We start from the raw sequence: 23,281 nt of genomic DNA, 5'->3' as shown, positions 1-23,281 counted from the left end.
AATTGCTAATCATGGCGCGGTAGTGCTCGTAATTGACGCAATTGGTGGCGGCGGCTCCTGCCTCATTTTCGAAGAAAAATGGCCCAATGATGCCGCCATACCAAAATCCGCACCAAACCGTCACTCTAGAGGATCCATCGGCTTCTCCATGATAACGTGCGGGTTTTCCGTCTCCCAGATGCGACAATTTAGCTTATTAACATACCCACCGAGATAAAAATGTGACTCATCCGAGAAGATGATTTTTTGGCAAAAATCGGCGTCTTCTTCAAGCTGATAACAATGCCCAGTTGGCACTATTTTCACGCGTTCCTCAAGCGTATACACAACCATTTTCGTTCAACGGAAGGATAAAACTGTCAAATCAGAAGTGACATTAAGGTTACCAATGTCGAAATATCCGCTAGTTTGAAAAAAAATGTTAGATGGCGGACCGTGTATATCTGAATTTCTCTACTGGTAACATTACCCGATCAGATGAAAATAGATACGGCATACGTTTTATTGCCCCTGTCTCCGACTAGCAAAAGAGCTAAAGTGATATTTGTGAGGTTGAAATAACAGCTAAAATAGCTAAACAGAATACTCAAAATGGTCACCCGCATGAGTAGACTAATATTTAATTGAGGTATTTCCAATACAGTGACTAAACTTAAAATGTATTTGAATTATCTTTAATGAAGCATGATTCACGGTTCGAAAAGTATTTCTATATTTTTGATACATACCAAATCAATGGCACAATAAAATATAACGATGAACAACTATTTTACTAAGTTTGTTCATTCTGAAACAAAAAAATAAAATGGACACCACACAAAATTTGTATTTTTTTCAATTTAACAAATTCTTTAATGATTTTTAAAAGTTTTCTCAAAGTATTCAAACTTTTCTAATTTTATACCTACATAGATTATGTTATCTCTTTGTTGCGGAATAACAGCAAAGCGAGCTGTTATACCAAACTGAAGCATTGTTTTACCATTTTAATAATGAAATACTGCCTAAATAAGCAATGATAGTAAAATGACGTTTGATATAAGTTCGCTACCGTCTTTTATTTGGGTATCAGCGGTCACCAGTGAACCCAAATACACGAACTCCAAAACCACCTCAATTTCGTGACCGTATATCAACATTCGTGGTGGGAGGCGTAGTGTTTCTTCTCTGGAGTTTCTTCCTCTCAGGTATTTTGTTTTTGAAGCATTTATGGGCAGTCCGATATGCCTAGCATCAGCATTCAGTTCGATGTATGTTTCCATCATCTTCTCAAGGTTACAACATTGTCAGCGAAGCCAAAAATTGTACGGACTTTCGGAAGATCGTGCCACTCGTGTCGATCCTCGCTTTTCGAATCTCACCTTCCAAAGCAATATTGAACAAGATACAAGAGAGTCCATCACCTTGCCGTAGCCGAGTTTTGAAGGGACTCGAGTACATTCCAGATACCTGGACGTAACACACCACTCTATCCGTCGTTGTTTTGACCAATAGCGTCAGTTTATCCGGAAAACCGTTTTCGTGCATAATCTGCCATAGCTGTATTTTGTAGTTACTGAGTATATTTATAAGGCTTCTCATGAAAGTACTCTGGTCTCAGGAGTTTCACAGAAGATTTGTAGCTGACAGAGCACGTAATGATTCTTCAGGCTGAGCAATAATCAATCAGTTTGAATGTAATTATCAAACGACAGCTCTGGCCGAGAATCACTTGAGGAAGAAAAGTTCAACTATGTGAACGTTTTTCATACGTAATGTCTGTAAGGAAGGAAGCTTCTGAAAGGATCCAACGACTACTGCAAAAGCTTTTGCCAGATAATACTGAAGGTATATGATAAGAGTCATCACAGACTACGCAAAAATGTATCAAAGAACGCTCACTCGCAACTCTTCCACGATTGAATCAGTGCCATCAAAGAGAAACGGAAATCATCGCAACAACAAAAAAACCGGCATGGTACATTTAACATAGAATAGACACTAGTGCGAGAGCGAATTTCTCTCGGTAAACCGTATGAGAATCAAAGGTTAATTTGCTGCTGTGGGGATTCTCTCTGAAGCAACAAACGGTTGCTTATACTCGTTTCACGATCCGATTCTGTATGGGCAGTGGATAATTGCGATAGAATCATTTTACTGTTGTCGCTTATTCTAACTATGTGCATATAACCTTTGTATAATTTGTGTCTATGAAAATGTATGTGAATGCTCCACACAAGGGTTTTTAAATATTGCAACCTAGTATTGGTAGTGGTAAATTCCACACATTATCATTATCATTATCAGACAGAAATTTTTTTAAGGGCCATGAAATACTCAGAGTATGAAGTGGAGCGAAGAAATGTAGAAAAATTCTCTCGAGGTTCATGCATTGAGAGATTCGAATTCTTGTAGCATCTTCTACAGGATTGAAAATGTTGTATACAATATAGATAAAAATTCTGTCAAATTTTCAGCAATCACCAACACTGAATGTAGCATTTTTCAGTTTGAATTATTACAAATATTATGTATTGAAATATGTAGTTAAAAATAAAAGAAGTTTAAAATGATAAAAAATCGAAAAAAATAAAATGAGCAATTTTCTGACGATAGTATAACTTAACAAGTTGCCAGCGAAATTAGTTGTGATACCCAAATCGGAAACTGCTTTGTTTTTATTTATTTTGTTTCAGATTGATCAATTTTTGTTATTTTCTGGATTGGATTGATACAATTTTTGTTCCCAATTTTGTTATTTAAACAGCTAATGGAATCTTAATCATATTCAATCATATTTTTATTAAATTGTCGATTTTTTCCAATGAAGACAGAAGAATTTATTTATTTATTTTTATTTTTTTATTTTAATAATTTTTTTCTTTATGTTCGCTAGTAAGAATCAACGAATTAGAGTCATTCCTGGAACGCTAAAGAATGAGATTCGATTAGCTTTTGATTTCCTTCGAATCTATTTTAATGTTCCACATAGTGAGCCAAAAGCGTTTGATAGCAATGACATATTGTAAGCTAACATGCAATGACACACTACCAGCAGTTACCTGTGTTATCAAAGTTGCTAATTTCATTGAAAAAGAATTCTCGATTTGGAACATTTGGGCTGAGGCCAGTAGGTCGCGTAAAACCACGTGGCTCGCTGTGCGTATTACATTTTCCTCCATGCTCTCTCGCAAATGTGCAAAGTGTCTCTTGATGTGGCCGGGTGGCCAAGAAAGTTTTGATACTTTCGATACTGCCGCTTGTTTGGCAGCCAGTTTGAGCCGACTTATTTCTCTCTCATGTTTCGTTACGTTACCAGGGAACTAAAATGGCGCCGACATAGAAATCGACTTACATTTACAAAAATAACATTCACTTAATTTTTATCGCGACAACATATATGTTTTTATGCACTAATCACATCTAAATTAAATTATCTAGACATTGTCAGGATAGATTTTTGATCCATACTTTTGAAGGCGAGATATTCAATGAACAAGTTGAAATTTGCCGTTTTCAGCTATGCAATGCTTCCTTTAGAAAAAAAACTTTCCCGACCGCTAAAGTCAATGAATCATTCTGAAATTTTCACAGAATAATCTAAACTAATTTTCTAAGATATAGTCAGTTGGGTTTTTTGATATTCGTCACCGTTTCTGAGAAAATCAGCTTTGAAGCGTGAAAATAGCCCTCTAAATCACCCTAAAACACACTGGCCTCAGCCCATAATAATCAAGAGAAATCACGGCATAAGATAATCTATCTGTAGAACCCGAAAGGAGAAGGGAAGTCTACGCCATGCACGAACCAAAACCGAAGACCCCAGTCTGGCGTATCGTCATTAGCCTAACGAAGGCTTGGGAGGATTCGTAATATGAAAGCAGAAATTTTCGTTTGTACAAACAGTCAATTAGTCGCTGCATTAGTCCGGCGAACGAGGTGGGTGGGTGCATTCCAGTTCATTGTTGCATCCCACAATACAAAATACTGCGGACCGAGCGCGAAATGATGTAGGAGCCGTTTCACCGCTACACGGCGATGTTACCCAACTGTCTGCACGGTGTGCTCAACTGCTTACACTAATTAACATCGTTGGGCAACTTTGCTACCATATTAGCGCCACAGCTAGCAGCTATGTGTGATTGAGTCACTATTCAGCTAGCTGCTGCAAATAACACAAATAACTGTCAAATGTAGTTTTAACCGCACTGGTAGGAAAAAGCCTGTTACAGACGCACAGCCTGCTGATATTTTGCGGTGCCTCATTTATTTATCAGCGGCGGCCGATGCACGCATTTGGCCTACTAACCGACCATCGTTCGTGGATTGACCATGACGATGAGCACTCATCGACTATGCAGTAGCGGCGACGACGGGCAGCGGTTACATCAAAAAACTTGTTTGGCCGCTCCCGCTGTTTGCACTCCTGTCGTCGCACTGTTTACACTGTGTAAACACCGAAACAAGATTGCCGTAGTTTAATCAGCCATCGAACTCGGCCACAGCTGTTTGCTGACCCCCGGACGCACAACGGCTTATGACAAAGATCCGAATCAATCCATGAAAGAGACGACGAAAAATTGACACGCAAATGAAAGTGAAATTTGCCATTTTCTCCACGCGTTGGCCAGTGCACACTTGGGTAGTGATATAATACGGGAGGCTACCATCGAAAACCGACCCACATTCTTGCTGTTGGCGTGACCGCTTTAAATCTACAACAACAGAGGAACCGTGGGAAATGGTTGCAAGAAACTAGCTCCAATCAAAGTTCGATCCAAAGAGGGAGTTGTGCAACGTTCGATGGCCAAAGAAGGACAACATTGGTTGATGAACCCGGTTCACTGTTCGTAGGTGTTTTTGAATGTTGATAGTCACTGTCAGCTGCGGCCTACTAAAGTTAGGTAATCGTTGAAATTTCCATGCCTTGCAGGCGCCAATTTCTTGGATGTCATCGCGTAATAAAAATTATAATAAATTGACATAATCTGTTAAATTTTCGTCGCTTTATCGACGTGCAACACGGAGGGGTGTGCGACTGCTTTAACATTAGTAAGCTAAGGGCCTTGCATAATATTGCCGGCATTGTGGTTTACGTTCGCTTTTCAAAGACCGCACCGAGCCCCTTGCATTGAGCAAAGACTTGACTTCTTTCGGATTAGTCTCTACGTTTATGCATAGACTTTCCGAAGCCGAATAATGTGGCACGGTTCGACCTTCATAGATTGTGTTATTCTTTCTGTCGCCATATAGCGACTAGTCTGGTGAAATGATTCGTGCGGGAGGAGAAAAAAATGTTGTTTTTTTTACGTCATACAGTATTTGCTGGATCGATCGGTACAGTTGTGGAGACCTTCATCTTCCAGATCCAGGAGCCTGCAGGAAAAAAAGCGTGCGTTCTGTTATTAAATTGAAAATAAACATACTTTTATTTACCTCGAGGCTCACTTACTTCGATCTCACGGGACTCCAGCGTGGTATCACTTGTTTTCAATTCTTTTACAGCGTGGTTACCTACTGTCAAGTGGCCTGAGGTTACATCTTAACTGCCTACCGTCAATCAATCATATGTACAATAATTTTAACACCGTAGTGTAAAAATCTTTACTACTGTAATGAATACAAAGTTGATTCTTTTTTTTATTCTATTCGAGTTGTGAAATCAAAATCTTCGAAAATTTGTCATCACTGAGAAGCGCACTCGTGATTTGCTCTGCCACTGAGCTCAATTTCAAAATAATTCCGACCAATGTATGGTATAATCTTAATTCGTTTTTGGAACATTCAGTTTTGCGTGTACTGGTTTTGTATGAAAGTATTTTTAATCTACAAAAGTGTACCAGTGCAAATTTAACTATGAATATCTGTTTTTTATGAATTGTGGATATTTCATATCCACCTTTTACCATAATTCTCCATTATCACGGTAACACAGTTTCTGGTTCGCGGATGAGAAAATAATACGTAATATTTTTTCTTAATGCAATGAAATAAATTAACGTTGATAACTTAGCTGGCACACAAAATACCATACATTTTTGCACCAACAACACAGAAATTATCTGGAGGGTCAAAGTTTTCCATAAGGCTCCAGTGATTTGCATTATTGTTACGGTTGCGCTACTCGTCAGTGTACGGTTAATAGCATGATTACATATATGCGAGGGCAATTGAATCAACAAAGCAAACAGAATAACGATTCATGTATGCACATCAAAAGATTCGGAGTAGTTCAAAGGAACTCCATCGACTTTGTGTTTCCACACGGAAAGACCGAAATTAGCATTTAGGCGAGAAAATTAGTTGATTTTCTGATTTTAGTTAGTTATTTTTTGAGACAACTAAAAAAATCTTACTTTTGCTAATTTAGATTTTTTAATTCTAATTTTCTTAATAATAATAAAATATTTGTTGAAATGGCTATTTTTTTAGTTGAATTCACCAATTAAACGTGCTGTCATTTCTTAGCTAAGGCACGCTTCATATCCATTCAACTAATTTTTTAGTTGAATTAGAGAAATAAAACGTTGTTTTCAACCAACATAAATGGTTGAATTGGTTTCTGCAATTAGCAGCTATATGGCGCTCGTTAACACCGTAATGACTACTAGCCACTAGATGGCACTAGGGATGTCGTAATATCGATCGATTAATCGAGTAATCGATTAATAACCCAGATATTCGAGTAATATTTAATCGATTATCATAGAACTAATATTCGATTGTTGAGCTAATCGAATAGTTAAAAAATTCCCATAGTAATAATCGAATGAATAATCGAGTAATCGATTAATAACCTAGATAATCGAATAAATTACAATCGATTGGTTTCAAAATTATACTCGATTATTGAATAATCGAGTAATTCGAAATTTCCGACATCCCTAGATGGCACACTACTACCGAAAAAAATTTCAGTTGCGGTTATCTTTTCTATACTTGCAGGTATAAATACGATGTTGTATTGGAGAAAAAGACATAAGCGAAACATAAACTTCTTTTTGAAAATTTTACTTCTAAATCGCTGTTTTCTTCATTCGACTTCGCGAAATCGACTCTCTCACTGAAAACTTTGAGCACTCGGAAAACAAAAACCGAATACAAGTAGTACACCGGACGGCGTAGCCCGGAATGAGAAGATACAAAAAAAAACATCATTTGACGTGCACAGTTAGAGTGCAACATTCGAAACTCACTTCACTGTTTCGCGTAAAAACATTATTACCCACAATCGCTTTAACTGCGCACAAATTCTGAATAAATACACTTTCCACTAACAGTTTACGTCATTTTTACATATCGGTTTAAAAAATTATATAGGGATATATCGTAACACATGCGAAAAACATCTAAACAATTTGCGAGCAGTTTCAACAAGACTGTCCCTTTTAGCTTTTTAATGGATTGTTTTGCTTTGACACTGCTGTCCTTCAGTAATGACGGTGATAGATAAATAGAATCAAAGTTTCTGATTTTAATAACGAAATTAGTTGTCAATGAGAATTTCGTGTTGGATTGAAATATTGCTGGTTTGTGCCCAGAATATTCGCTAACTAAACACTTTCTCTAAAAATAGGAGTTTTTTTCAGCACAGTAAATTCTAAATTTTAACTAATTTTATAGTTATTTTGGAAATTTTGTTGTTAAAATCAACTAATTCAAAAACAGTAATACGAATTAGGCGCAGAGCTAATTTCGGTCGTTCCGTGCACTGAATCTTCTCGAAGTAGCAAGCAAGCAAGCAAGCAAACAAGCAAGGGCCATAGGCCACGTAGTTGCGAATGAAGCAATCTGCAACGACGCAGAGATGGAAAAGAAATTGAAAATAAACATGAACACTTTAGCCTCTGGGAGCTCTGTCTAATTTCCCTGTCGCACTGAAGCATAACCGAGTCGCTGCTCTACATTCGACAGACCTTGCCATCGCAGACTATTAGCAAATGGTGGGCTGTTATACAAGCGCATTTTCGCTTTCAATTTTAATAAATCGACAGAAACCAGCCGCCCACTAGTCGTTTGCGATGTTTCACTCTCCGTTGTACACAGAATGAAATCTCTTTCATGCGCTAAATTGTGCAATTTTCTACATTTTTTCCCTCGCCCAAGCCGGTGCAGCAACAATCAATAACATGTGTTAACAAACAAAATTGCACACAAAAAAAAAACATACTCGTCAACCGATTTGCTCTAATAAACGAAGAAATTCTGCACTTTTTCAATTATGGCACACACTGGTATGCATAGTAGAGGAACCCCGGAACGTTGGGCGGTGATTGCTGCCAAGCGGTATGATATGCATTTCATAATTATCTGATAAGTGCTGCACTGTTCCCATGAATGGGTTGGGCAGCTCATTAAAAATCAATAAAGCACGCTGTTGTTGCTGCATCAAGAGCAATATCGGAAGCGGCACCTAGGGGCCCAACACTGTTACGTTAGGTTGTGAGGCAATTCTGAAACAAGTTTTATGATGAACTCGGTACGCTGCTGACCGTAAATTGAAGATCGTGGAAACTAGATTAAAATAATGGAAATTATTGGCTAATTATCGAGAGACAGTGTGGAAAATATACACGAAGGGACTGAAAGAAATTTATCGATTGTGTTGCTGAAGTTCACTGTTGTAATAAGTCCCTCTAGAATCACGTGGATCGTTTTTGTTATTGTTCGAATTCATGCACCGATTAGATTGATGGTTTACTGATACTGCTAATCATCATCATCATCATCATCGGTGATTATTCCGAAAATATCGACAAAGGCATGGTTCAGGGGACTGGATGTGAGTAGGGATTTCATTCGTGTGATGTCCAGACTCATGTCCAATCACTACACGTTAGATGCACATCTCCTTCGAATTGGGCTCTCCGAGACTAATCATTGCGCTTGCGGAGAAGGTTATCGGGATATTGATCATGTCGTTTGGACATGCGTGGAGTATCGTGATGTCAGATCTCAACTAATAAATTCTTTGCGTACCCAAGGTAAACTATCCAATATCCCAGTTCGAGACATTCTTGCTTGTCGTGACCTTTCATACATGAAACTTATTTATCATTTCATAAAGAAAATTGGAGTTTCAATTTAATAAAGGCCCCTTTTAAGACTTAGTTCTGATCCCAGCTGCGTCCATGAGTTCAACCAATAGCTAAATTAGAATAAAAATTATGTAATGATACAAACAAACTCGAAACAGTTTATGAAATTATCAACAAAATGTCTGAAAATAACAGCTTATTTTATAATTTATAGAAGTTAATCGTTTGGTTCAAATAATATTTCCGAGTAGATTTCATAATTAATGACGAGTTACCTAAGATGATATTTAAGCTATAAGAGAATATGTTTTAATAAATTCAAAACGTTGTGACTATGTTAGAATTAAATTAGGATAAGAATGTTATGTAAAAGTGATGCTACGGCGAAGAAAAACTTATGTAAACTGCCTTAAGAAATAAACGTATTTATGGAAAAAAAAAAAAAAATCATCATCGGTGATCCATTCCGGAGGTGAAACAATACCATTTGTATCGTCTCTAATCATTCTACTCCAGCGCTTTACATCAAAGTTTACCGCATGTGAGTTTTCTGTGTTTGACCAGAAAAGCGAGACAATAAAACATAAAGTTACTTCACAATTCTGTACACTTCAATTAAATTTATTCGCAAAACTAGACGTTAACTGAAAGGTACAATTCTATTCGTTGAAAATTCAATGCAATCTCATTTAGTTTTGCGTCGATAATGGTTCAACCAAACTTCCGATTCAACCCATGTCCATTCCATTATACTATTGATTTACATGTCGTGTAAATTTGATTGTTTTTCTCTGTGTAGAAATGGTAGGTCATGTTCAACGTCATGACTGATTTACTCAAGTAATTAATAAGTTATACACAGATACGCAATTGCCACTAAAGACCTATTCTATTGTACGGTTGATATAAAATCAAAATAAGCAAAATATTCAGTTGTAATAATTCAGAGAATGATTACTTGATCTCTGCATTAGTAATGCTGTTATAAAACACAATATGCATTCACAAAACTGATATGGAAACACAACAAATGAAACAAATTACTTCTAAGAACTGTAATTGCTTATCTGTGAGTTGATGGTTGTGATTACCATTTGGAGGTAGTATTAACTTTTATAATTTCTCTGGGTAGCCGACCACCTTGAGAGAAATGTAGGGTTAACTTTAGACTACTACAAACAAGTACCTAGTCTAGTTAAGTGCTCCTCGGGAAAGGACATATCTCGGGAAAGGACATCATGTAACTGTTCTGATACTAAAAAAATTACATTGAGCTTGTCCAGTCCTGATCTTCGACTATCAACTATCACAGTAAACTTATGAACCAAAAGGAGTTAAGACGCGTCCATTCGAAGAATCTGAAGCCCACTCAGGCAATATAATTTGCATTTCTGTTGCATGTTGTGCTTTTTGTCGGACAGATCCATAGTAGGTCATATAACCACTGAATTTGGCATCACTTCCCATTTTTTGGTACGAAGATATGTGGATTTGATTAGCTTCATTCAGTGGTTACGAACTACCTTACAAAGCAGAATCAATAAAATCACGCGCTCTTCAAGCCATTTTGATGGAATTTACATCATCCTTTTCTGCTGTTAACTCAGAATTCGATAGATTCCAATCAAAGCCGTTATGTAATCCTTTTAACGACCTTGTGTAATCTCCACCCGTGCCTCCTACAATCGAAATATTTTTAGTATTATTTTCACACGGAGAACCAACTGATCACAAAATTACAATATTGTAATTCTTGTGTTACGCCCTGGTTGTTTCAACAAAAATGTTGTTGATTTAACTAACAAATCTGTTGATTTTGTCATAACCATTCAGGTAAACGAAATTGCTGTATGTATTCAAATGCTGTCACTTGGCGGAGAATGAAGACAAGAAGCGTTTCATATTGAAAATTTTCAGTGGCAAATGAACATCATTTATGTCAGTTATGTAGTGACCATTTCCTGTAAGTGAAAGTATGCAGAAGAATATAAGAGTTAACTTGTAAAACAAGTTTTCCATGTATTAAATAGATATTCCTACAGTATAAACATTTCAATTTCATCTACGAGCAATGTATTTTCGGACAATTCGTGTCAATGTAATTAAAAACGTTTAACTGCTGCTAAAGTGAAGTGGTACTATTTGTATTTTCTTGAAAGTGGAAAGTGGAATCAAAAAAGCTCTTCCAGCAAGTCGTTCTGTAAATTGAGGAAAAATTTCCTAATATCCTGTGAACATTTTGATGGTGAATTAACTCCAGGGAATTTTTATCTTTTGTTGCATTTCTACATCATCTGTGAGTTTAGTGATAAAGCTATAAGCAGCTACTTAGGCATCGTTTAGTTGAAAGCGGTGAACGATTAGCTGACCCGAAGAGACTAGCAGTAAATTATATGCATTGCAATACGCGTCCTTTTCTTCTTCTTCTTCTTCTTCACTTCTGGTGGCGTCACCTCACTTGAGATGACGCCGATTGATGGCACAGCGATTTAGCTATATTGCCAGTTAGTTTTCGTTTACAGTCCATTGGACTTTCTTTTCATTGGACTACAAGTGAAACCCTCGTTATGTGATAACGTGGAGTCACCGAAGTACGGATGAAAATCCTTTCTTTCTCGCGAAATACTCGAATTTTCACCGCACTAACACGATACGACGTGTTCACTCGTTGAGGGTTTAACCGGAAGTGCAATACGCGTCTTAAGTTCAAATAACTGAATAATTGGTTAAAACAACTGAGACATTTTTTGCATACATTCATGCATACAGGTAATTTTGCTGGGATTGTGTAATTGCTCAGTTGTACCAGTGACACCTCATTGAAACGTTTCATTTTTCGATTAGGGTGCTTGTCATTGCTCAACTGTAACGTTTCATTACTTGTTTTTGGAGCGTGTATTTGCTTGGTGTCATTGCTAAACTTTTACAATGACAGTTTAGTTAAAACAACAATCGATTAGTTGTACCAAATTTTAATTGAATATTACCTAATCATTAAGTACCATGTCACTGATCAGTTTTTGTGTAAAATAACTTAATGTGAAATCAGTTGAACAAAACAAATGAAAACTTTAATTATTTTGTAGCTTCAGCCAAGCATCTCTATTCATGCTTTCTGTTTTCTGCATTTCACTATGACATGAATGATTTTAATTGAAATTCGGAACAAACACAAATTAAAACTTAAAGATTAGATAATTTTTAATGTGTTTTCTGCGTTCCCTCTGACAGATGAGTACTCAATTGAATGTTTTCCATAATTTCAAGTTAATGTCAAACGAAAACATAGCTAATTGTGAATCACGAAATATGTGTTCATTGGGGCCTACATCCTGTATCAGAAGTTTTTCCTCGGCTCTTTGTCAATTTCGAGTGCTCCTTCATCATAGCAAGAGCTCGATAAGCACTTAACATCGGCGGAGAAAGTGTGCGCGCAACAATTAGAGCTACAGCAGATTGGCTTTCGTGTTTATAGTCTGAGACAAGATTGTTGCTGTTGTGCAAACACTAGATCCTGTTCATACCAAACTCAGCCGGTATATGCTCTCCGGTAGCAAAAACAGACTAGTTTTCCACATAAGATAGTTCTACAGAAACATCGCACCATGCGTCCCTCCAGTAGCCGCTTCAAGGCGAGTTTTCACACTTTTGTTCCAATGCCTCAAAGCCAGTCAGCACGAGTACCTGAGCTCAGAACGAATATGGAAACGATGACGACGACGACGACGACGACGACGACGACGACGACGACGACAACGGCAACGGCTATGAGGACAAATATGTGCACACTATTATGAAGCTTTCTCTCTGTTCTTCAGGAGAAAACGAATTTTACATTATAGGTGTGTACCTCCGTGCTCAAACCACAATTTCCTCTTTCTCCTCCCGAGGGGTCGAGTACTGGAATGCACATCCTCGTGCGCCGACAGCGACGATGAAGGATCGCAGTAAGGACGCATTTTCGCTCAATTCTTATCACATGCCTCAACGCTTTCATTGTTTGAGGTTCATTGATGTATTCACCTGAGAACCTGTATGTTAGAGTGGAATGGTGTAGGGACGAGATTCTAGCACTGCCGCAGTAGCAGTTCCACATAACGAATATGTTATGCTCTGGTACCGTTGAACTTTTCTGGGAAAAACAAATTAATATGGAATGCGCCAACGAAATATTTTGGTTTTCATAATATTCTGATTTTGGCGAATCGAAAAACACAGCAGAACTTTTCTATGACATATAACTTACAAACAAATTGATTTTGGCCATAATTTTTTTTTAGCTCCAAAAGCAAGGTAAAACTTTTTACATGTTTATAAGTTCTCAAATATTCTAGATAGTAAATAGGATAGTAATAGTAATAATAATATTAAGAGTGAATCTTGAATCCACTAATATAAGTTATCAACATGAATTGTAGTCATTTAACAGAGCTCAAAGTTGTAGTGTCATTTTATGAAATGCTGCAACAGTGCAGTGAAAAATAGGGACCTATTGTACAATATGCATGTTTCTCAAATCCATCGATATTCAAGATGTAATGTTGAAAAATTTTGAAACGCAAAACACTCACATTAACTTGTCAAATTCATAGCACGTGAAAAAGCGCAACAATTTGACACATCTTTAATTGCAGCTTAGCCAATTTCGGGTATTAAAAACAGCATATCATCCACCCGTGCAATTCAAAACGTCGCACAGTGGTCCAAAACTGGAAAAAGACGGTCAAAAGCCTGTACAAACTTTCTCTGATTTTTAAGAGCTAACGTGTCTTCGAAGAAGTTTTACAAGATTATATTTCGCTTCTTTTGAAAGTGACACCTTAATTTTTGTTAAGAGGGTAGTACCAATTTCGAATGAATGTATTTTTTTTCACAAAAATTTTGTTGTTTTCTATCTCATTTTGAAGAGAAAAACATTTGAAGTATTTTTGCTGAAGATATTAATAATGTAAAAAAAATATTTTTTGAGATATATTTTAAAAACAGTTTTTTTTTTCATTTATCTATGTAGAATCTCCCTCTATTACCTAAGTATCTACTACAAAGTGCGCGCAAACACGCAAAAACAAGCAAGCTCATGCTTCATGCGCAACTTAAACAACATGTAGTAATTTTTGTTTTGTTCACTTTTTGACAATTAACAATATTAGAAAAAGTCTAAGACTCGATGCAATTTTTTAGGCCTTTTCAAAGTTAGTTTTAAATATTGAAAATCCGAAAAATTATCAAAAGTTCAATACATATTAAAAAATGGAAAAATGTTTTTCAAACAAAATATGAAAAAGTATTGAGGGGACGGGTATAGCGTGATGGGATAGTCGATGCCTTTCACGCAGCCCGCCTGGGTTCGATTCCCAACCCCGCACATAGGGTCAGAAAGATTTTCTGGTCCGAAGAGGCGAATGACCTAAGATGTTAAAGCCTCTATAAATGAAACAAAAAAAAAGTATTGTAAAAGTACAAACCTTTACGAAGAGATTTCATTTTTAAACGTGTAAATAAATTGAGTTATTGCAAAGCAACACGTTTTTTAAGACGATATGTTGGTCGTGCGACGCTCACTTAGAGATGTGCGAAACAGCTCATACCGGTGAGCAGCTCCGAACCAATCAGCTCACTAAAGGGAATCGATTCAATGTATCAGCTCATTTAGATTGATCTGAAGGTTTGTTTTGAGCGCCGTTTTTCTTACTCCGTTTTTCTTTCATATGCATGATCGAAATCATTGATGCGCAAAGAACAATGCTATGCGAACTAACTTGTCTGCGAATTATTATTATGTCACATTTGAGAATATCTGCAAATATGGCATCCCTGAATGTACCTTAGCCTACTGAGTGAGAGGTAAGATTTCTTATTGACAATGGCTCATTCAATCTGTTAAAGAAGGGTAGATACAAAAGCTCATCCACACATTTCTTCTCATTTAAAACTCGCTTTTCAAGAGCCGAAGATCCGTTCGGCTCGTAGCTTGTTTCCACCTTACCAGCAGGGATGCCAGGTCATTTTTCAAATTTTTTTCAATCTGTGATCAAGCCAAAAACCTGTCTGTGCAAAATTTGTCTGTGCACGTTTCCCCGTTTCCAAAAAAAGGTCTCACTATTTTCTTCCGCTTTGTAATTTTTTATGATAACTGTGATCAATTTTAAAAATCTGTGATCGATTTCAGAATTTGTGTAAATCTGTGACCATTTTCAGAAATCAGCGAAAATCTGTGCTTGGAACTCTTTTTTAAAACTGTGCAAAAGGTTGAAAATCTGTGAAACACAGATTAATCTCTGAACCTGGCATTCCTGTTTACCAGTGCGGTGAACTGGTGAGCTGCGGTTATTTTAAAAATAGCTGTGAGCTATCAGCTCACTTTAAAGATTCGATTCACTGGAATAGCTTAGGAGCGAATTGCACATCTCTAAGCTCACTGCAAAAGTGAGTTACATAAATAGCAGACGCGTGACGCCCTCCATTTCTTAACCATTCATGATTTCAGCATGGCCATAGTGAAAATGAATCACACGAATAGTACCCAGGATATTCTCATTGGAAAATAAATTAGATTAGGAATATATTATAAGTATTGTAAAAGTTGCATATTTCGCTTCGGTACAAGGTTTCCTAGGTAAAAATAGGTAAAATGATGTATAACTTTTCCAGAAAAGAATAAACCTATGCATTACCTTCTACAAAATTATGGGATTTTATATTTTCTACAACTATTCCAAACAAAGTAAGGATTAAAAAAAACTTGAAACAAGTTATGATTAGAAAACTAGTTTTAAGGGGGTTGCCATAATTCAATAACTAAAACTAATTTTGAAAAGGCCTAAAAAAAGTTCCATCGAGTTCCACTTAGATTTTCTTTTTATAGTATTGGGCATATCTTTTCCTATACATTTTGTAAAAATCAGCTGCATAAAGTTGCATATTTTGCTTCGGTGTAAGGTTTTATGGTAGTTAAAAAAATGGTAAAATGTTGTATAATTTTGCCAGGAAACAACAAACCTATGCACTATATTCAACAAAAATAGGTGATTATTTATTTTCTTCAATTATTCTTAGAAAGTATTCATAAAAAAATAACTCGAAACAAGTTATTAATAAAAAAACTGATTTTAAGGGGGTTGACACAAAAACGCTTTGTATATCTGAAACGGTGCGACCTAGACTTTTGGTATATTTGACAAAGTAAATTATTTTCAATAGTTCTAATAGTATTTTTATCTCTTCAGAAAAAAAGTTATGGTTATACTTTTTGTCAAAGTAGGCCATGAACAATTAGGGATAGAATCAAATTACGCGGTATATATTTGTAAATAATTTCTTAAAAGCAACTATATGCATTAAAAGAATGGTTTGGCAGCTACTGATTTATGTCCACGTTTTTATTGATTCGAACCACTGTGGCTTCGTAAAAATCAGGACTCACATTCATGACAGTAACCTAATGACTGGATATTTCTATTTTCACACGTGAATCTGGAAAAGTGTCCCGTCTGTTAGTGTAATCAACATGAATCATTTTTATCGTTATGTGTTAGTTGACATCCACAGAGGAAAAAAATGCGTTCCGTTTCATAGTTTCGTGCCTATGAAGAATTTTTATCCCACCGCATGTACTGTATTTTGGTGCTCGCCTCGCCATGCAGACAAAAAAAAACAAACAACTGACGAGAGCAGCTTGAATTTTCAATTTTTTACACTGTAAGCGAAATGTCGTTTGATTCACTCGTTTTCCGGCAGCCTGAAATTCAAACGCCATCCGTTTATAATTACACATGTGAGCTCAAACCGATGGACCCGGAGGAAAATTAAGGTGAATCGTGAAATTTGATTGTTCACAATTGATACTTTCGAAACCTAAGCTATTGTGATTCTCTGTAAACTTTTGCCATCAGGATTCCCGGAAAATACGTCACATCAAGTGATTATAACCGCGAATGGCGTTGCACTTTGTAGTAAATAGTAGAGGTATATAGGGTAACAGAGGTATTTCGGTCACTTCATATATTTTGCCCCACCTAACAAACTTTATGGATTCAATCGATGTTAAGTAACCCATGTTGCATCAATTTGAAGTGAATCACATTAAATTACCTATTGCGGAAGGGTATTTCAAAGATCTTACAACATCTGGTGGATATTTTTACAAAGTGGCCAAAAATAAAATCAATCCTAAAGTGGGCCAAAATACCTCTGTTACTCTATTGCTAAAAATTGAAGTAAGGCATAAGTAACTCTTCAAGCAGGAAACTTCCAACCAACCATAGAGAAGATTATCTTCGGTATTGCTTATTTGCAATATCGTGCATTATCTTTATATCAACCATCAAATCCGATACGTCGTTAGTTTTCCACTTTCTCCTTGTATCCGAGAGCGACCGATCTCAAGCTTGTTTTCTTTCCTGTAACGACATTGCCAAAAGGTGGATGTTACATTTTATCAATTTCCTAGCCTGTTGGTCCTCCGATTTCATTGCATTTTTTTGGGTTCAAAATTTGTCTCATATCACAGGAAATTCTTGACGGGATAGGTCAAATATGCGATAATGCTCGTCGCTACTTTGCAGCGCTGTAACTAGAATATGTGCCGTTGAATGTTGTTTTACTGCTAAAAGGCTATTAGAATCCTTATCTCCACCAGCAAGCTGCTCTTTGATGTTCGTTCCTAGTATCGTGTAGGTGCGCAACAACATAGTTGAGTGTAGGAAAGTAAAAACTGCTGGAACAAATGCTAATGCACAGGACTAACAGTCACCCGTGAAAATTCAACGATCGAAACTTGGTTCTGATAACCAGTGTACGGCTTCTGATAAGAGGCATTCTTCGGATAGATTGTTCATCAAGTGGAAATAAAATTGCATGATGAAAACAGAACACTATTATGGTATCGAGTAAATATGTCTCACGAAATGTAATGTTCCAAAAAATATGATAAAAATTATTCGTAAAAACATTACCACCATTTAAAATTTCGTTTGTGATGAGAAATTCTATTTCAATTACTATCAAGTGTCATGGAAGAGACACTTTTAGTGTACCGTTTCCATTCTTTCGGTTTGAATATAATTAACGGTCGATCTGGGAGCCATGGGATTTGAAGATAAGAACATTTATAGAATTTATACCAACACAAATTTTTATCTTTATACTATTATATCTCATTACTAGACATCAGAGTGTCTAGATTGATCACTGTCGTGACTTTGAATGCAATTCCATAAATGGGTCTCACCGATCCGGTTAAGCACAGAAAGGTTTCCGCATTTCATAGGAACCCCGCAACTAGTCTTTCGTATAGTTGGACCGATTTCGAAGCACAAGTCAAAAGCTCGCCTCGAAACGCCAGTCGGAAAATGAACAAGTAATCGAGGCGTGCTCAATTCAATGTTCACCTTATGGCATCCTGCCTCGCCTAGTCATCGGAAAAGTAAACACTACACGGTATGTTGTGTCTGGAAGGTATTTGGTGCATTATAAATTTGATTTTATTATTAGGTTTCCTTCACGTATCACAGCCAGCGGGAGACTGCTTTTAGGGCAGAGTTATTCCTTCTATCTTTTGAATGCTCCGTGATACGTCGTTGCAGCTGCACTGTCGGGAGACTGTTGAATTTTTCACGTCACTGTCTCGAGTGCAGAACCGGAAAGTCACTCCCAGTGCAGGGAAGAAACAATTGCTTCACAGCTTGCGGCAACAGTTGTTGAGTCATTATCTGCAGAGCTGTATGACTCAATGCAAGTGGTGCTACTCGCGTAATTGAAATATTAGTTGAAATTGAAAGTACAATTACCCTCGTGCCCGGTAGAGGCGGGTACGATGACTAATGACTTGACTATAGCTCTAAATTTACGATTATTTCAGGATGATTGCTAAACAAATGTAGAACAAAGACACAAATCAAGATTAAACAATCAAGCGTTGCTAATGTTTAAACAATAGAAAAATCCGATAATCTTTCATTTTGAGAGTATCCAGCGTTCGAAAATTTCAAGGTGACACCATGACAGCGAAAATCAGAGCCCGCTCATACAGACAAATAAATAAACACCACCTTCCCCTGCTAATCTACGTGAAGAGCGCAATAATGAAAGAAAATAAATTAATTCAGGGCTCTCGTGAATTGCACTTGAAGCCAAGCGAATTGTTTGAGGCCTTCGCATCAACGGTAATGAGATAACAAGAGTTCACCGAACAGCGCAGGCTGAAATCAATCATTTTCACAATTCCATCAGAGCAACCAGACGGACAGCACCGCGGCATGATTCACGCTTGGCGGGTTCAATTTTACGCGGGCTTGAACGAGAAGGACTCACGGTATCGCAAAGTTGCGAGGGCGTGTTAAATCCCTTTTCACCGTAACAGGTGCGCGGTGGAACGCGGAAGCCATTCACCGCTTTGGGCAATAATTCTTCGCTTCGTTTAACATTTCCTTAGCTTCGATCAACAGCTTCATCGAAAATTATCAATCCTTCGATAAAATCATTTCCTTTTCCCGAAGGGGTTGGGGGAAAATTGTGACAGTCCACCAAAGTTTTTTACTGTATGCAGAAGATTGAAGAGATAAAATTCAGTGGGAAACGAATACCAATTGGAAAAAATCCGAACCCAGTAGTTTCATGGTTGTTCCACAGCACAAATCCAGCTTCTAACTAAATGAAAATAAAAAATAGTTATATCTAATTCTCTGTTTTTCTTTTAACCCCACCAGCAATGGCCCAGGAAAGCTTCAAATGTCCGGACGATTTTGGCTTCTACCCACATCACACATCCTGCGACAAATACTGGAAGTGTGACAACAACGTGGCCGAGCTAAAAACCTGCGGCAATGGTCTGGCGTTCGATGCGTCGGATTCCAAATATCTGACAGAGAACTGTGATTATCTGCACAACGTGGATTGCGGTGACCGCACACAGCTAGGTAATTATGAATCAAAGCTCGGTACTAGAATTAAACAACTTTTATTTAGCTTATCGAGTTCCAGCCTTACTTTTGCATTGTTTTTGAAACATCAGCATGTACTTGCTATTGTTAAATTTTCAGTGAAAAAAAAACAGTTCAAATTGAGGGGCAATGATGTGTTTCTACGACAATCGTAAAATTAATAAAATACAGATACGACGATGGTATATGAACTGCATTTGTGTTCTACACATTTGATTGAAATTTTAGCATGCGACCATTACTCGTAAATCTGTCACTTGATTTCGGCTGATTTTTCAACTTTTCAAAGGTTGCCGGATACCTTTAAGTTGAACCGGGAACGTAAATTGAAAATGTTTTTCTTCAAAACAAATTATACAATTTCGCGGCAAACAAGTAAATGCCGGTAGGGTATCGAGTAGTTTCGTGCTACGCGATGGTTTATTTAATCAATCGGCCTCTGTGTACCAAAGTTTACCTAACCGTACCATGTCAACTAGTGCTTCGTCAAACGATACTGACACAATGGCAATCAGCAATGGTCAACAGACAAGTAGGTGCTACCACCGACGAACTAGCACCAATACGGAAAGTTACACGATTTTGGCCGTGTTTATACATTCATAGTTCAATATTGGTCCTAAACATTTTGTTTCACGGCTACAGAAAAACGTACGAATTAATTGACAAATTTATTTTGATTTTTTTAAGCTAAGAATAAAAATGTTAGCTCAATTTAGAAAGACTCAATTTTTCATAATAATGCAATCATCAGAATCAATTCAGTCGAGTAATGTGATGGGACAGAAGATTTCTAAAGATCAGTGAATTGTTCACGGAAGCCAGCATTGAACTGAATTTACTAGGAACTGTTAGTTGTTCGAGTGTTCATAAAGGTTTTCGAAGATTCTTGACTTGCTACTTTGACAGCTACATGTTGGTAATAAGCTCTTCGACTGAGAGATCATAAATATGGCATTGCACTGCATACTGCATATGGTTGATAGTATGCAGCAAACTTACTGGGATTAGTTCATGTGCTCCCATGTACGTATATGCCGAGTAGCACAGTTAATTAGCGAAATGTGGGTGGCTCTTCCTAGTGGGTGGTTGACGCTGTTAGGGGAGTCTGTACCAGCTGCCTCATTTGGAGCGAATATACAACTTACCAGTCATCCTCATATACATATTCACAAATTGTGCTGCTAATCTGCTTGCCATGCTCATTCAAACGGAGAGATGGATGCAATAAATTAAATTTCATAAATTATATTAAATTCGTCCCATTCGCACCAACTCCCTCCGTCCATATGCTTTCAGCGCTCTGCCTAGAATAGTCTCCTTGAAACTGGTGGTGTCTGTAGCGAACACCACTCACTCCCAACTTGACTGCCGCAATTCACCTACAAGCGCTAGTTCATAGAGAGGCCATGAATTTTGCAAGTGTTTATCCGTCGATTATACACACATATTCGCACGATCTAATAAGTCACACTTGTACCGTCAGGCGCAAAGGGGAATGCCCAATTTTTGTGACTGAGTTAAATTATGAATTTTACATCGACCCACATTAGCATTAGTTCTGGGCTGATCCGAGCGAACAAATAGCCGATTAGCGGCTTACTGCTATTGCAGCCCGACACAGATGGCGCTCTGGTGTAGCACACCAAGTGAATCAGCTATTTCTCAACATAAATTCAGTTAGGCCTTCCGAAAAGTAACCATATCGGTTGGATTTTGTAGAATGAATAATGTTAGTTTTAAATCTAATTCATTTCTTTTGGACAGTTATATTTTCAAGCAAACGACAAATTGTACCGTAACCGGTGGTACTCACTTTACTAGTACTACTACTAGCCTGAGATACTGTAAAAACCGATTTATGTTCAATGTATAGATCGAATGATCTTAAGAACCTCTATCCTTTACAATAAATACACTTAATATTCGGATATTATAAGCGTAAAGGAAATTGAAAAACTTTAATTTTCCTGCTAAATCTTGGCGAAAGAATGACCGAGATTTGGTTTCAAGATACATTGTTTTTGTTTTAGTGCATCTATTGTGCCGACAAAATTTTCATTTTTCCTGTAGCTTCAGTATATTTATTATAGATCCCATTGTGTTAATTGCATTAAAAATCTGAGCCTAGCTGAAGTAGACCCTCAAACAACCAAAAGTTCCACAGTACAGCATTATCTTACTGCTTTAGACGCACGTAGATTTTTTGACAATTTGATAGAACAGAAAAGCTTCATCGTTACTAAAAAGAACACGTGGAGCTTCTAGCAACTTGAGAATACAGAACAAGTTCCGAGCAAACTTCTTCGCTGATCGAAAACAAAACAATGTATTCCGGAAGCTGTTAAGAAAAAGTCGTTTAGTTTCGTTAAGTGAACTTTTCTGTGTGGATAATTACCAGAGAATGGGTTACTTATGCTGTGAACCATTTTGCGGTTAATTTTAACTTTTGGTTGAAATCAGACACTTGAGCGATTATTTTGTGTCGAGTAGTTAAATTTAACTAAGACTTAAAGGTTAAAATTAACCGCGAAATGGTTCACAGCCTTACAACACCAATCTCGAGTTTCGTGAGCATCTTAAACCAAATCATATAACTTTATCTGAACTTTTGGTTACTTGGGCCACCCATAGTTGTACTTAGTGATTTAGTAATAGACCAAATGAGTGAAATTGGATAATGAAGCAAGAAAAAATGCCTTTTTGCCTTTCTCTATAGAAAGGTATTAGAATTGCTGGAAAAACCGACTTTTGAACGGAGCCTCGGAGACCCATAGTGTTATATACCATTCGACTCAGTTCGACGAGATCAGAAAATGTCTGTGTGTGTATGTGTGTATGTGTGTGTGCGTATGTGTGTATGTGTGTGTGCACTTTTAGAAGATATTTGAACGCGCTCAATTTTCTCAGAGATGGCTGAACCGATTTTAACAAACTTGAGCTCGTTTGAAAGCTACTGTCGGGCCATTGATCAAGTTCGAAGATCAAATGGCTGTGACTTTTGGTTCTGGAGATATGATTGTATAAGTGACGTAACCGACAAAACACGTTGATTTTTACCGCTCTTATATATAAAAGGGTGAGGTATTTTCGTAAAGCTTCAAAAGTTTAAGCACCTCGAAAAATGTCCTCATGCAAAATTTGAGCTAAATCAGACATGCGTAAGGGGTGCTGCCCGGCGGTTAAGGTTTGAAAATTTTCGATCTTGAAAAAGCACCATAGAGGGAGTACATGAAATATCCTAAATCGAAAAACTCTTAAAACTGCATGAAAAGTTGAGATTTAGTGTCATCTCAAAAAAATTTTTTTTTGAAAAAATCAACT

General features: G+C 37.1%; 1 protein-coding gene across 2 annotated transcripts in view; it reads left to right on the top strand.

Annotated features, from left to right (window-relative positions):
* The window catches only part of LOC131440503 (protein obstructor-E), a 51,168-nt gene that overhangs the window by 14,460 nt on the left and 13,427 nt on the right, over positions 1-23,281 (top strand). For both annotated transcript variants that reach the window (XM_058611830.1, XM_058611829.1), the window contains exon 2: positions 19,724-19,933. In XM_058611830.1, the coding sequence (XP_058467813.1) occupies positions 19,724-19,933 (210 nt within the window). The remainder of the gene's footprint in view (positions 1-19,723; positions 19,934-23,281) is intronic.

Source organism: Malaya genurostris, chromosome 1, assembly GCF_030247185.1.
Source record: "Malaya genurostris strain Urasoe2022 chromosome 1, Malgen_1.1, whole genome shotgun sequence".
Taxonomy (NCBI): Eukaryota; Metazoa; Arthropoda; class Insecta; order Diptera; family Culicidae; genus Malaya; species Malaya genurostris.
This window is presented reverse-complemented; position numbering and strand designations above follow the sequence as displayed.